We start from the raw sequence: 16,928 nt of genomic DNA, 5'->3' as shown, positions 1-16,928 counted from the left end.
TTTTTTTTATAAAGTTGAAAGTTTGAGCTTCCTGGATGTCGCATTGGGAAATGTACCTAATTCTTTCCAAGTTCCGGACTCTCCATAAAAAGTCAGTATTGCAGCTTCAATGCTTGCTTCACCTTTATCCGCTAAATCCGCTACCGAAACAAAACTTTCCCTGTGAGCGGGCTGGGGGCGGGGGATTAGGTCCACCAATAGAATCGGGCCTCAGTATCATTCATAAGCTCCGAAGAAGTAGAAAGTCGCTGACGATCAGGGGTCTACTCACGACAAACTCTCCCGACCAAAACATCCAACACTTCCTCCCTCGTTATTCTTCACAGATTTGCTGAAACTAATTCCAATGTGTTTATTGAGGGAGGTTGGGACAATAAAAGGCTTTTTGGCTCTTGCAAAACTGAAAGGAACAACCTTGGAGAGATTGCACATGAACAGCGTGCATTTTGCATTTTTTAAATATCTGAAGCAGCGGTGACGCTGGGCGGTTGTCCTCGCAGCGGTTGCGGCTCCGATTGGTGTCCATCCCACTGAGCCCTTTCCAACGCCTCTCGCCCGCCCACACTGGACAGTCACAGCCATCGAAACCCAACAGTTTAAGGCCCGAGGGATGGTTCCCCCGCTCCCGCCCCTCCTCGCCGACAGAAGCATGATCCAGATCGCCAGGCATTGCAGGGATGGTGTTCCAAGTCCGTGGAGGCGGAGCCAGATCTGCGCAGATCGCCTGGCCGCGGCTTTCCCAATGTTCCTTAAAAGTGAGACTGGCTTCAGCCGCGGAGATAGTGCGAAGTGTCGCCAGTCAGCCGCTTGCTTTCCCCCAGTTCCCTTACCAAGAACGAAGTTGGTGACGAGGAGAACTCTACTCGGGAGGGTTTAAATGGGTAACGTTCAGCTGGACGATTTCATCGCCGGATGGATAGGAGGTACCAGCACCTTTAATATATTTACTACAAATCGCAATTAGTTGGAACTTTTATTAACCTTTTAAAGTTAATTTACTGTGAAACAGTCTGCGGTCACTTCAATTTCCACGTTCGTCTATCTGGTTTTACCTTTCACATTCCTAATAAACTATTTTTTAGTTTTTTTAGAATTTAATTCAATTTTTAAAAAAATAGTTTGTATTTATAAAGCGTCTTTTACGACCTCAGGACGTCCCAAAGTGATTCACAGCCATTGAAGTACCATTGAAGTGTAATCACCGTTGTATTGTAGGGAAAATCTGAGAAGAATGTTTCATTTTTATTGTAACTCAATCGATGTTTTATTTTCGTGTTAGGAGCGGCCAGTGTGATCGTGGGCCATCCCCTCGACACCGTTAAGGTAAATTTCCACCTTTCATTCCCTGCGCTGTGAAAGTTACATTGGAACACTCCCTTGAAATGTAAAAACCTGCAAACACTGTATCTCATCAAGATTATTTTTAAGCCGCTAAAAGAGCGACATCCAAACGACTGCATATAAAAACATTTTACTTGGAAACATGTTTTATTTTTCAGACTCGCTTGCAAGCCGGTCATGGCTACAACAACACAGTCCACTGTGTGCTGACCATTTTTAAAAACGAACACGTAAGTCTTACTTGTCGCTGTCCTGTTTGTTGATGTTTCTTTAATACTGGGAATAAAATGAAGGTGCGGAGGATATCGCTGATTATTATTTAATCAATTTCTAGGTTGCTGGGTTCTTCAAAGGTTTATCCTTCCCCTTAGCCAGCGTCGCAATGTACAACTCGGTGGCGCTTGGTGTGTACGGCAATGCTCAGAGGTACATTTGTCAGTATCGCTATGGTGATAACGGCCACCGAACTCCGGCTCTAACTGATGTGGCGGCAGCGAGCACTGTGGTGGGTCTAGTCACGGTTGGAATTGGTGCCCCGGTGGACTTGGTCAAGATCAGGCTGCAGATGCAGACTCAGTCTGTGAGGTCAGGTAAGGTTCAGTTGCACGATTTGCCCCTTCCCCCATCGTGGGCCCATCTTATAGTTTGAGAGGCGCAGTATGGGACATGTCTTGTTGGGGGCCCTATTAACTTCAATGCTCTGTTTATAATTGCAATAGCTTTCTGTACGTTATCCAAACCTTCAAACCCAGTACTGGGTGTAATTTGACCAGGGTACTCAGTAAAAGTCCGGTCCTATTTTTAAGTCATAAGTTCTATCTTTTTTTATATAATGTTTTGATTTGATATCTATCTGCATCTATGATATATTAAAAATCTTACATCTGCATGCATTTTTTTGCCTGAGCTACTTTACTTCACACTCTTTTGTCAACATTTTCCCATTATAATTTCCTCTGTCCACATTTGTAATTCAATTTGTGTATGTAAACTTGTGCAATTATGTGACTGAAGGAAATTTGAAAAAATTCTCTCATCTCTGGCATCATCTTGTTTTTTTAGTGACATCCTAGAAGGTAAATATTAGACTTTAGAGAATGTAACTATTAATTTAAAAGAAAGTTACATATTGCAAATTTTCAGCGGGCCACTTCTTCAGCAATGCACAGAAGTCCTCAGACTCCTCGCCCACATATTGGCATCCTGCCCTGCTTCCTGCCCGCAGTATTTCTTCACCTGGAGGCTGATGCCATCCCACTGTAGAGGTGTTTGTGTGGGTGGTGATAGCTACTGTATAATTTTGGGGTGTCGTGTTTGAATCATAGAATGATACAGCAAAGAAGGAGGCATTTGGCCCATCATGCCTGTGCCAGTTCTTTGGTGGAGCTACCTTAACTAGCCCCCCCGCCTTTTTCCTCATAGCACTGCAATTTCTTTCCCTTCGAGTATTTATCCAATTCCCTTTTGAAAGTTACTATTGAATCTGCTTCCACCACCCTTTCAGGCAGTGCATTCCAATCACAACTCGCTGTGTAAAAAAATGTTTCCTCATGTCACCTCTGGTTCTTTTGCCAATCACCTTAAATCTGTGCCCTCTGGTAACCGACCCTTCTGCCATTGGAAACAGTTTCTTCTTATTTACTCTATCAAAATGATCCATGAGTTTGAACACCTCCATGAAATCTCCTTTTAACCTTCTGTGCCCTAAGGAGAACAACTCCAGCTTCTCCAGTCTCTCCACGTAACTGAAGTCTCTCATCATTCTCTGGCACCATTCTAGTAAATCTCTTCTGCACCCACTCTAAGGCCTCAACATCCTTTCTAAAGTGTTGGGCCCAGATTTGAACACAATACTTCAGCTGAGGTCTAACCAGTGTTTTATAAAGGTTTAGCATAACTTCCTTGCTTTTGTACCCTGTGCCTCTAATAATAAAGCCAAGATCCCGTATGCTTTTTGAACAGTCTTCTCAACTTGTCCTTCCTCCTTCAAATATTGGTGTACACCCCCAGGTCTCTCTGTCCCTGCACCCCCTTTAAAATTGTACCATTTAGTTTATATTGCATTTCCTCATTCTTCCTACCAAAATGTATCACTTCACTCTTCTCTGCATTAAATTTCATCTGCCACGTGTCTGGCCATTTCACCAGTCTGTCTATGTCCTCCTGAAGTCTGTTACTATCCTTCTCATTGTTTACTGCATTTCTGAGTTTTTTGTCATCTGCAAACTTTGAAATTATACCCTGTATACCCAAGTTCAAGTCATTAATATGTATGAAAAAGAGCATGGTCCCAGTACCGACCCCTGGGCAACACCACTGTATACTTCCCATCAGTCTGAAAAATAACTGTTCACCGCTCTGCTGTCTGTTTCTTAGCCAATTTCATATCCACATTGCCACTGTCTCTTTAATGCCATGGGCTTTAATTTTGCTAACAAACCTATGTTCTGGTAATTTTCAAATGCCTTTTGAAAGTCTATATATACAACATCAACCGTAGTACCCTCATCAACCCTGTCCGTTACTTCAACAAAGAACTGATGGAAGTTTTTTTGGGCAGTGATATTTACTGTACAGGTAGACTATCCTTTATCCGCACTTCTGAAAACCTCTGAAAACCGAAAGTTTTTTTGTGGAGCGTAAGTCGTGCGCACGACATAACCCGAGTGGCGACAAACATGACCCGACGCGGCCGATGCTTTTCTGACCTGATTTGCGGGCCAGCTTAGCGTAGGAGTCAGCCGATATCCGGCTTTCCCACAACTGGCGGCGGCAATCGAGCCCCAGACCCCCGCTAAGTCAAGGAATTCAGATACGGAGCAGGGGGAGCTGTAAACAGACTGTGAGCGGCAGCACAGAGAAGCAGGAAGGGGAATGAGACACGGAGCAGGGGGAACTGTAAACAGACTGTGAGCGGCAGCACAGAGAAGCAGGAAGGGGAATGAGACACGCAACAGTCGCAAGAGGTAGCCTGAACTTTTAAAATTTATATTAAATATAAATACTAATTACCAAATTAATTTGATGTTCAGAGTTTCCCAGTCTGAAATAATACCTTCTGAAATCCGAAAATTTCCGAAAACCGAAACACAGCTGGTCCCAAGGTTTTCGGATAAGGGATAGTCAACCTGTATTGTTTAGGGTAGTGAGTGGATGGTGATATTTACGGTGTTATTTTTGGTAGATGTGTTTGTGTGGATGGTGAGAGGGGTTAATGGTTTGTAACCTTCGGTGTGCTGTTTCTGTTATTAAAATCCTGCTCCTCTATTGTTGTATTGTTCTTCTTTTGTTTTTTATTCTATGATCTGTTATTTCTATCCTTGTTTTAATATTATTCCCAATATTACTGTTGTTAAACATTGCTCTTCTGTTTTTCATTTCTTCATCCAGTCTTTATTTTTAACTACAGCTGTGCTCTTTGCTTTACTCCCACTCTCAGGCCGGAATTTTCCGGGATCCGTGCTGGCGCGATCGGAGGCGGGTGGGAAAGTTGAAATTTCTTGCAGCGGGTCAGGAACCTGCCGTCATCCCGCCCCCTACGCGTCTTTCCCTCAGGCGTGTCTGTCAGCGCAGTAGCGACCTGACCGGCAGAGGCGGGCAACCCAGTTTAAAGGATTATTAGCTTGTTGTCAGACCCTTAAGAGTCTTTTTAACTTTACCTTTCCAATTTCACTGGAGGCCCATGGGACTCACGCTGCTCAGGAACCACATCTGTCAACCTGAGGCAGGAGTTGAGTGGCCATTGCTCCTGCTGATTAGTTGACAGCATCAAATGTAATATAAAAGCTCCCACCTGACAGCTGATCACTTTCCTCAGGCAGAACCTGTTGCTCACTACATTGCCAGCACAGATTGAGCTTTCTGCAGGCTGCAAGTCTTTCCAGCTAAGTCTCCATCCAGTTTCACCTCATTGGGAGAACCTCTCTCACCGTTGACAGATTGCTTCTGTCATCTCTACTTCACCTGCCATGTATTCCATCAACATGGGTGCCATTTATACTGTCTCACCTTGGTCTTCAGAATCTGACCACGATGAACCCCAACACCAGCAGCACCAGGCACACTAGCAGCACCAACAACAACAACACCAACCTTCTCCGCAATCACCTGATGCTGCACAGGACAGAGGGCATCAGCACCTGAGCACATTGCTGCCCGGGAGCCAGGGATGGCCTCATCATGGCCAGATTTAGTTAACTTTACACTGTACACCCATATGGCTGCCACATGATACGCCAGGTTGGCACCACCCCACACCAACACCATAATGCATCCCTACAATGACCAAGCCATTCCTTTCACAGGTCAGAGGCTGGGTATTCTGCGGCGAGTGTTTCACCTCCTGACTCCGCAAAGTCTTTCCACCATCTACAAGGCACAAGTCAGGAGTGTGATGGAATACTCTCCACTTGCCTGGATGAGTGCCGCTCCAACAACACTCAAGAAGCTCGACACCGTCCAGGACAAAGCAGCCTGCTTGATTGGCACCCCATCTACTACCTTAAACATTCACTCCCTCCACCACCGGCGTACCGTGGCTGCAGTGCGTACCATCTACAAGATGCACTGCAGCAAATCACCAAGGCTTCTTCAGCAGCACCTCCCAAACCCGCGACCTCTACCACCTAGAAGGACAAGGGCAGCAAGCGCATGGGAACACCGCCACCTCCAAGTTCCCCTCCAAGTCACACACCATCCTGACTTGGAAGTATATCGCCATTCCTTCATCGTCGCTGGGTCAAAATCCTGGAACTCCCTCCCAGCGTTGTGGGAGTACCTTCACCACATGGACTGCAGCGGTTCAAGAAGGCGGCTCACCACCACCTTCTCAAGGGCAACTAGGGATGGGCAAAAAATGCTGGCCTTGCCAGCGACGCCCACATCCCGTGAATGATAAATAAAAAATGATGGAAAATGCCTAATTCGCTGACTTTGGATCCCAGTCTGGCAACGCCTCAATTTTAAAATTCTCATACTTGTTTTGAAATCCCTCCGTGGCAACAGCCCACCCTATCTCTGTAAACTCCTCCAGCCCTACAACCCTCTGAGATCTCTGCACTCCTCCAATTCTGGCCTCTTGCGCATCACCGATTTTCATCGCTCTACCATTGGTGGCCATGCCTTCAGCTGCCTAGGCCCTGAGCTCTGGAATTCCCTCCCTAAGCCCCTCTACCTCTCTCTCCTCCTTTAAAACGCTCCTTAAAACCTATCGCTTTAACCAAAATTTAACCAACCTTATATGGCTCAGTGCCAAATTTTGTTTCATAATGCTTCTGTGAAACTCTGTGGGACATTTTACAATGTTAAAGGCACTATATAAATGCAGGTTGTTGTAAACTTGTCATGCTGCAGCACCTCAGTTTTGCATCTCCCACCTCCTTACTTTGTACCGCAGAGGAACTCTTAAGCTCCAACCAACTCAACTTCTCTGCTTTCCAAATTATCATGCCTTTTGATATTTAACTAATAATTAAAAAAAAACAAATTATCATACAAAATAAGGAGGCAATGAATGACTTTAAAGTGGAAACTGAATTATGTCTGTGTGCCATTGTCTAATAACCCGCCCTCTTAACCCCACTTCATAGGGGGAGTCCAGAACCAGGGGTCACAGTCTAAGGATAAGGGGTAAGCCATTTAGGACAGAGATGAGGAGGAATTTCTTCACCCAGAGAGTGGTGAACCTGTGGAATTCTCTACCACAGAGGGCAGTAGAGGCCAATATATTAAATATATTCAAGAAGGAGTTAGATATATTTCTTAAGGCTAAAGGGATCAAGGGATATGGGGAGAAAGCAGGAACCGGGTACTGAATTTGGATGATCAGCCATGATCTCATTAAATGGTGGAACAGGCTCGAGGGGCCAAATGGCCTACTCCTGCTCCTATCTTCTATGCTTCTGTATGAAGACTACACTTGGTTTTGACTCCCTGTGTGCAAAATCACAGGAGATGGACTCATTTTTAATACATATTTCAGTCTTTACAAAGGTTGTTTGTGTAAACACAATTGCCTGGCAAACCCCACTGGCTGAGCAATAAACATGATGATGGAACAGACAGTATGGCCCATTGGTGGAGCAATGCAACCCCCTGTTTGATGGCTGGTAAAGTGGAGGGCCTAGAAATTTGTCTCGGGCGGTGGTGCAAAACAGGCAGTATAGAATTGGCTGCCCGTTATACGCAATGCCTGATATTCAGTTCCATTGCTGTGTATAACGGGCAGCCAATCTGATACTGCCCAGTTTGCGCCACTGCCCAGGTTGAATGTCCCGGCCGAAGTGTTGTACGATGATATAGCCCCACCTGCCATTTTAGGCTCCTTTTTCCATTGGACAGGATTTCAGCATACCTGGACAGAGATAAAGGAAAAGGAAGTGAGTGAGCGCTGCCTGCTACTGGCACTGGCAGTGCCAGCCCTATGGTGCATGTTAGCTGCAGGTGCTCCTGCAACAGATACTACAACTCTGCCTCTGGCTGTCCGCCAAACCAAACCAGACCTGTGTAGTCAATTCTACATGGCTATTGAATGGTAGATGTGCCGCTGTCTCTAAATGTGGGTGGAAGGGAACTGGCAAGTGGACACAGCCTGCCTTCAGTGTAGCCTGATGCTTCTTAATGATGCGAGCATTTTAATTAACTGATCCCTGTGGTCTTTTCATTGCTTCAAAGCTTCAAAATAAAATGGTTTATGGTTGGCATGTCTCTCTTTGGGCGGTTAATTAACATTTCAAATCAACAACGCCATTGCCTAGTTCCATGTCTCCTGACTTTAATATTAAAACAAAATGTGGCATGGCCCTGGGAATTATACTCTTAAGAGCAGAATCTGATGTTATAAATTTTAACATAAATTCCAACAAAATTCCATATTGGCCATACAGGTGAAAGTCCAAACCACCAGGAAATTGTGTGGACAAATAAATGACACATTGGAGCCTAATTTTAATGTAATTAATTGAAAGTTGTCATGTACTTCTGGCACCAATATAAAGTCGTACTAGGAAATTGGATAAGTGGAAATCCAGGGTAATAAATCTCCAATCATTTTTCCAAACAGTTGCATCGATTTTACACCCAAGGTTAGGGCCTAACTGGCTGGAAAATCTACCCTCATCTCTTGTAAATTTACTGAATTTTTCATTGGAGGACTTGAACCTGTGATTGGGATTTGGAGAGAGGGTGAATCCAAAAAATATATATCTTGATTTTCATAAGACATTTGAGAAATAAATGAGATTAATAGGAAAGGTTGAATTAACAGAGAACAAATGAAGAGAATTGTAAACTGGTTAAACAGTGACTGGATTTTATTTCAGATGTGGAGAAGCAACTATTGAAATCTCCATGAACTTTTTAGAACCCAAGTTAATGATTTAGGCAGTGTAGATTTATTTATCTTTACTGACTACAGTATGGGAAATTGGAATTAGGTGTGGATTGCTCCAGCAAACAGCCAACACAGACATACAATGGCTGAATTGCCTCCTTCTGTGATGTTAACTGCTATAGTGCAAATGAATAGCCTGCCTGTCCAAATCAAGGGGAAATCACAGGATACTGTCCCATTAAGAGTTTTACATTCTCACAGAAGCTGTGTGAGCCACATGATCATATCCCACATAGAAGACTATTTTTCCTCACTTGTTCAGGTCTTTTGAGAAAAGCAGCAACAAAAGAGATTAAATGTAAACCTACAAATACAAAGAGAAAGTTAATGAGCTCCATACATTCCAGGTTAAAGGAAAAAAATGGTGTGAGTTGAAGAGAGCTTTGTTTTTGCAGGTTAACATACCTTCAAGGAATGAAAAAAACGGGTGCAATCCAATATTTTTCTTAATTTATCCAATTGTCACGTGCAAATCAATTATATTAAAGTATTAAAATAATATAAATGTAAAGAGCTTCCCTGGATGGTTCAGTGGGTAAATGGATATTCAGTTGATCTCAGTCTGATGGGAGTACCACAGTTGGCTTCAGCACCTTTTGTTCTAGGGCAGAAAAATATCAACAAGCATTCCCACTCCTAATCATTGCCTTGTGACCTCTGCTGAACAGTGTATGTGTGGGAAATGTGGGTGACAACAAGATTCAAGCTCAGCTGCTTCCCAAGTTGTAGCCTGTTGATGCTGTCTGAGGCACCACAGAGATGCCGAGTCAGTGGATCAGTTTTCATATACAGCTGTTAAAGGATAGGTTCTTATTTATAATTTACTCCTCAAATCAACAAGGTTCTTCTGCATTGAATGTCAGGTAGCACAGCTTTATTAAGTAAACAGCACATGCACATACACTCAAAAGATAAAACTGACAACCAGACCTAATGATGGTTGGTTGGGGATTCAAACGTGTTGTAGTTCTGAGCTCAGTATTTTAGGCTTTTATGAATCAAAATACTCATTACATCAGCCAATTTTATACATTTCTCTTACTCCCTGCACGTGACAATCCACACAACTCTGCATTACATAATTATATATAAGTTTAAAATCTAATATAAGGAGAATTTAATTGACTTATCCCTCATCAATAACTTTACTTTTAACAAGTTAGTTTTCCATAGACCAGTACAACTCCCTTATGTTGTTGCCTTTTCAGTAGCTCCATTCTTGTTACACATAATTGCTATTCCACCAAGTGAAGCTTTTAGTTCTAAGTCTGTCTTTGATTCAGTATCACTTTTGTACCAGACAACCCAGAAGGTATCCTTTGCAGAACGAACTGTTTTTCCTGCACTTGTTATCAACTGATTAACGTTCTCTGAAATATATGAATCAGTATGCACTGGCATGTCTTTTAACTAGGTTTACTGAAGTAATCAAACTAACCATTGCTTTAAGGTTAGTCCTGGATCAATAGCCCAGTGACTTTGCATTGACTTAAATTCCCCTGCTTCACAGGCAAAGGCTAAAGGTTACTATTTACTACAATAAAAAGAGAACTCAACAGCAGCATAACATTAGCAGACTTCAGGACAGTCTGATTAACCCTTTCCTTACATAGCATTAATCAGGCAGGCGGGCAGTGGTGGGGCGTGTAATCTGCCCCACTGATCTAGTCGGCGTGGGGTCCAAGCCATTTTGGTGTTGGGTTTCATTCAAATGAAACCAGTGAGCTGCCAGCACAAAATGCACTTCTTAAATGCAGCTTGCCGATCTGGGAGTAGGGAACACGGCGGGGCAGCCAATTTTGATGGGCCTGCATTAGCACCTTAAAGGGAAGGGGTGGAAGCATGAGGAATGAAAGGAAGCAGCAGTTTACAGTGGCAGAGTACTAGAGCAGTATAAAGATTGATTATTACCTCCTCTGACTTACCGGGTTATGTAGTCAACATTTTATTGGCTTTGTTGATTGCTGCTTTGTGTTGGTGGGACATGATTAGCATTGAGTCTGCCAAGGCTCCTAGGTTTCTTTCAGCTTTATCTGAACTATTTCAGTACCATTTAATAGAGTACTGTGTTGTCCATTTTTCCTTCCTATATTTAGCATTTTACACTTGACTGCATAAAGTTTCATCTACCATTGTTCTGCCCACTTACACATCTTATCTAACTCATTCTATAATTTCTGGTTCCACTGCCCTGGCTACTTTGGTTTCATCTGCAAATTCGAGCACTTTGTATTGAGTTTCTGATTCCAGGTTGTTCATGTAAATTAGAAGCAGTAATGGTCCCAGCACTGAAACCTGAGCACACCACTCAGTACTACCCCCCCACCCGCTCTCCACTCTGGCATAACTCCTCTAATGAGTACTCTTTGTTTCCTGCCCTTCAATCAGTTCCTTATCCATTCCCAGGGTTTAATCTGAATTCCCACAGCTTTGAGTTAATTAATAGCCTTTTATGCGGAGATTCTTCAAAAGCATTTTGGAATTTAAGGTACACCATAATGCTTCCCACAGTCCACTTGGCCAATGTTCCCCTTAGGCTGCGCAGCTGGCTCACTGGCTTTTAAATAGGAAAAACGCACATACGAGGTATTTTGAATGGGCCGCGCAGCCCCTTAAAGGGGTCGCGCATCCCCCCCAAAAATTAAAGGGAACATTGGTTGTGACTTCTTCAAAGAAGCCCAGGAGGTTGGTTAGGCAGGATCTTTACCTTTTGATTCCATGCTGACGACTGTTAACGAGGTTATTGTTGCACAAATGAACCGCAAGTTTACTCCCGATAATCAATTCCATTTTACATTGGATGGAAGACTAATAGATCTGTAGTTGCCTTCTTTTTGAATAGGAATGTCATATTAGCCTGTTTCCAATCTCATGGTACCTCTCTAGTGTCCATTAGCTCCTTCATAATGAATGTGAGTGTCTCAAAAATCTCCCTAATCTCTCTCAACAATCTAGTATAAGTACCATCTATCTATGGGGATTTTTTTGTTTTTTGAGCCCCTTTACCTTGTCTGGGATTTCCATCTTATTTATAACACAGTCATTGATTTTACGTGGGCTCATGCTCACGTCTTTGCTTGTGATCACTTGGAAGAAGTAGTCATTCAGAATATTTATTAATTTGTGCTCATTGTGAATTTCAAGCTTGTTTGCATCTTTTTTGGTTTTCACCTCTTCACTGACTGCCCTCTTGGTGTTGTACTGAAATAATTTTTTACTGTTATGCTTAGCCTCTGCTGCTATATGTTTTTCCTGGTCTCCCTTTGCTCCACTGGATCCATCTTTTAACATGTGTCTGCATTTTCTTATATTCATCCCAATGAACTCTTTCTCCCTTCTCCGTGCGTGATTTATGCAGACCATTTTTCCTCTTTATCCCACTTTTAATTTGTTTGTTAATCCATTTGGGGTCATATTTGTTTAATCTGAGTTTGTATGATTTTTTTTGCATTTTCTGTGCACAATCCACGTTATACCAGCTGTAAAGTTGTTCCACCTACTTCTACAGAAGAGTTGTTGAACAACCTTCCTAAATCTATTTGGTTTAGTTGTCCTATCATTTAATGATGCTCCTGGCTCCTGGTCTTAGATATTTCTGGCTCTCAGATCATGTTAAATGTTAACATTCCGTGTTGCTATCTCCCAGAAATGTTATGACTTCCATTTTATCAGTCTTTTACGAATACCAGATCAAGATGAGCATTGTCTCTGCGATTTTCTTGATGTACTAGGTCAAGAAGCTGTCATGCATTACATTTACTGACTTTGATTGTAAACCCATTTATAGTAGGTTTACTGAAGTCTCCCATTAAAATAACTCTCCTGTTCTCACATACCCTTCCTATCTCTTCACAGATCAACTTATCCTCATTCTTATGCTGACCAGGTGGTGTACAGAAGATCCCTAGTGTTAGCTTGGATTTTTCTGCACTAGAGATGCATAACCAGAGTAATGTGTAGCTTTCCACCTCTTGCCGAATCAACTTCTTTTGCTTCCCAGGTGTCCCTGACATATTTGGAGGATTAAACCATCTCCTTTGTCCACTCTTGTCTTTTCTAAACACGCTATACCACTTAATGTTATACCTGTATTCACTTCCATCCTCTGAAATTAAACATGTTCCTGATACTGCCACAACAGCATCCAATTCTGGCATCTTGTTTGTAATACATCTAGCATTCTTGTACATACATCTTATTATAAGTTTGCCCCCTGTCGCATCTCCCAGTGTTTCTGGTCTCCAGTTTATGTGTGTCTCTCTGGTTATCTGTGTTCGTGCTTATCTGTTGACTGCCTTCCACCCTATGATCAATATCACTTGGGATCTTGTTTTCTCCCTGACCTTCCCCTCCCCCCACCTGTTTAATTTAAATGATTTTCTATTGCTGTCTCAATGCTCTTCAGACGTCTGTTTATCCTTACTTGGTTTAAGTGTAGCTTGTCTTCACAGTCTGTACTAGTCCTTTTTATTCTGGAGGGATTCCCAGTTGCCAGTGCTGCCAGCCACTTATTTACCTCCCATCCTTTTCCAAATACTGAAAGTATACCAGAGATTCTTTGTCTTTGAGTGTTGAGTCAATCCCCATTAATGTATCTTTTCAGGGCCCTATTTTGTTTCATTTACTCCTATACGGAGTACCACCAATGGATCCTCACATGAGCCCTTCACTATCGCTTCTAACCTTTCCTCAGTATGTACTGATGTAGCTCTAGGTAGACAACTCCTCATCCAGTAAGTATTATCCTTGTGGATATCCACTTTCATGAGCAAAGAATCATCTACAACTACAATTGCTCTGTGACCTATGTGAATGCCAAAAATAATAAAGTTCATCAACTATCACATAATGAAGCTCATTTACTTTAAAAGTGTGATAGAAGAAAAAAAAGTGTAAGTTTTCAAAATGAAGAATTTCAAATCATGCAAAAGCATGGGCCCAAAGGGGTCAGACACGAACTTGTACAGAACGAGATTCACTTCACAGATGGATTAAAGTTTTAAACTTGCATGAACCCTTCGGAAAGATGGATGCTGTCAGATGTTCCCAATTAATTTACCTGTGAAGAAAAGGTAATGACCTATAATATCTGCCACATGAACCCTTAGAAAGTCCGCACGGCAGCTTTTGAAGTCTAGCACCCAGGAGTAGAAAGAATTATGCTGCCACCAATGGATGAAGGTTTTCCATTCTGGGTGGCAAGGCTTTCTGCTGAGGCATCACTGGATGGTAGCAGGGTATCCATTTGATTCAGAAGTAAGCCACCCATTAATAGGCTGTCCTTATGTTAAATGTTTTCAATCAAATTATCGTAATAAGTAGAGTTGTATGAATGTTGCCATGGGCACTAACATTTCTACACCTTGATTTTCTTTTGTCATGCTTGTTATTCTGGAATGTTATGCAGCTTTTCACTTGTGGTAAAAAGATTGTTTTTTTTTGGAATGTTAACTACATTCAAGAATTGCTAAATCTTTTTTACACTTCTACAGCTAAATTAAATTTGGTTGGAGCTAGTTCCATTCACTCGATTGCACTGAATGATCAGCCTCTGTACAGGGGGCCCGTGCACTGCATTAGCAGAATACTGCGGAACGAAGGGATTGCTGGACTGTACCGAGGGATCGGAGCCATGTACCTGAGAGATATTCCAGGATATTGTTTGTACTTTATTCCTTACATGTTGCTGTGTGACTGGATGATGCCCGAGGGGAGCACAACACCCAGTCTGTGTTGTGTGTGGCTGGCCGGTGGCGTGGCAGGTAAGAGTTCTTTGAATTTAAGAAAATGTATATAATGCTTTCTTTTTAGTAACTGAAATTTTTGAGAACAGAGCTGAAAATGCAGGAACTGGCTCCCTTGATGGCTTATTGCTAAATATGCCACTCACTTGGTGTAGTACTAATCTTAGAACAGGACTCTCCTGCTGTGCCAGTTTCCATTTACAGCACCCGCCATTCTTATAGTCTCTTTCAGTGAGATTTCCAAGTTAGTGCTAAAGAATGGGGTGGGGGGAGAAATTTGTTATAGCTCCATTTGGGGCGCTAACTTTTAAAAGTTGAAAAAATTAGCACCAGGTGCTAATGTTTCTAAACTTTAAAAAAATGCAGTTTTGCGCTCCAGGAAGGAAGTGGAATGCTAAATCAAGTGCTCCACTTCCTTCTTGGAGCACAATCGGCAGCAGGCAGTGCGGAGACTCCAGCAGTGATGCACACTGGGCTGTGTAGCACTGCCACGTTCAAAGGCTCCTTCACTCCCTTAAAGGGAAGGGCCATCGCTGCAGGCTCTGCAATAGAAAATTTACTTACCTGGTCCACCAAGGCAGCCACCATCCCGCGAGATCAGCCCGGCACTCAGCAGAGTGCTGGCTGATTGATCGCGGGCAGGAACCCACGAAAGAAACTGGAACAAGAAAGGTAAGTTATTTTTCTACTTACCTCGGCTGCCTCTCCTTTAAGCACCGCCCCTGAAGCGGCCGGCCGCCCCATGCACGCCTCCTGCAGCTGTCGGTGATATCGACCGGCGCTGCTGCAGGGGGCGGAAGTCAATTTCGGGTCTGGGGCGCTACCGGGGCGATGACCAGGTGAAGGAGATCGGGGCGCAACACTGTAGCGCCACCGCAAAACTCCGCCGAATATGGCGGGAGTCGATGTCAGCGCTGCACCTGGTCACAAAGCCATTTGCACCCCGTTAGCGCCTCCCAGGGGCACTAATGGGAGGTGCAAAGGCACCCGATTTCATCCCCAGGGAGTTTTGTACCATGAACTCACACCTACTAGGAAATGGATTGAGACTACCCAAACTCATTTCACTTCTGCTGCCTCCAAGAAACAAAGACAGAGACTTTTGCCATTAATTTCCACAGGGGTTCTCCAGATCGTCCACCATAACTTCAGCAGAAAATCCACAGAAGCTGCAGGAAAACAGTGCAATCATTGTTTATTGCATTTCTTTGGTGTTTACGCAAATCGTTCATTGAAGTTACGGTGCCGATCGTGAGAAGCCCTGTGGCAATTCTACCTTCATTTCTGTCAGTCCAGGTTATTTTTGGACCTACAGATTAACGTTGAAAGGACACTGTGCGAATCTAGCTTGTTTTTATTGTACTAATTGAATTAATCCATCTTTATTCATTTATTTATTAAGCAGGAGTGAAAAGAGGCCTATAAATCGTCCAGTTTTGAGCACTGTCTAGTGTTTTCACCAAAAGCAATCAGTCTTCGCTGTTTTTCAGGTATTCATAGATACAGATCAGACAGTACCCAGGTGTTAATGACAAGATTAACATGTGCAGTTGACACACTTTAGCTGATCTCACATTTCAGAAATTCCAATTCCCTACTCAATATTTGATTGTTTCTGGTTGCCCTATGCTGCAAAATTGTAGGTACTCATTTATTTTTATTTACCTTTCCATTGTAGATTATACAATGTGGAATCAAATAGCATGTCAGCTGTTGCAGATTGAGATTGCGATTTATCAATTTGCTTTAAAATAGACAGGACTTTTTTTTGGGGGGTGGGGTGTGGTGCACCATTCTGTGGGAGAGTAGAGCTATTGGCCTCTCCTGCACACCTTAGCAGGCAGCTCAAGAGCTCTATCAACAGAGACCTATAAACAGATTGCTAGTGCATCCTCTCAGCTAGGGAGTGGAAGTCTGAAAAGAATTGGAGATTTTTTTTGAAGAGGCAGGCCCTCAGAGCACCATAGATGTAAGGGCATTTTAGGCATTTTTTGAGCAGTAACTAAGTACATTTAGTGCTGAGCAATTCATGCTGAATTGCCAATGAAAGCCATTTTAGCTTGCTTGCAGTGGTGAGTTGAGACATCCAGATAGACATTAACTATACGTATTTAAATTTACCACTGTAACTAGTGGAAATAACCACGGGTCATAGTTTTCTAATGGAAAAGGACAAAGAACAACAATAAAAGAAAAACTACACAATAGATCATGATTTAGTGAAACATGAAATTAGTCTTCAATTAGTACATAAATATCAAACATCCTTTTTTTGGCTCCAAAACAGCATTGCCCACAGCAAGGGCCAATTAAAAGGCCTTGGCTGTCACTGTCTGAAACAAACAACATTTCTAAGGTGCTGAGAATTCTGCAGGACTCTAAGAAGTGTATTAATGACAAAATGTGTGTCTACATTTAAAATAGCACACAGCTTTAAAAAATATTGTTCTGGA

The 16,928-nt window shown here is 42.8% G+C and overlaps 1 protein-coding gene across 1 annotated transcript in view; it reads left to right on the top strand.

Annotated features, from left to right (window-relative positions):
• The first annotated feature begins 133 nt into the window (after positions 1-133).
• The window catches only part of slc25a48 (solute carrier family 25 member 48), a 33,342-nt gene continuing 16,547 nt past the window's right edge, over positions 134-16,928 (top strand). The window contains exons 1-5 of the mRNA XM_085995640.1: positions 134-923; positions 1,280-1,323; positions 1,500-1,571; positions 1,676-1,931; positions 14,224-14,493. Coding sequence (XP_085851766.1) covers positions 878-923; positions 1,280-1,323; positions 1,500-1,571; positions 1,676-1,931; positions 14,224-14,493 — 688 coding nt within the window. The 5' untranslated portion in view covers positions 134-877. The remainder of the gene's footprint in view (positions 924-1,279; positions 1,324-1,499; positions 1,572-1,675; positions 1,932-14,223; positions 14,494-16,928) is intronic.

The sequence above is a fragment of the Somniosus microcephalus genome, chromosome 8, assembly GCF_052327205.1.
Source record: "Somniosus microcephalus isolate GS21.2 chromosome 8, FLI_Smic_1.0, whole genome shotgun sequence".
Taxonomy (NCBI): Eukaryota; Metazoa; Chordata; class Chondrichthyes; order Squaliformes; family Somniosidae; genus Somniosus; species Somniosus microcephalus.
The sequence above is the reverse complement of the archived record's forward strand: the minus strand, read 5'-3'. Positions and strand labels throughout refer to the sequence as shown.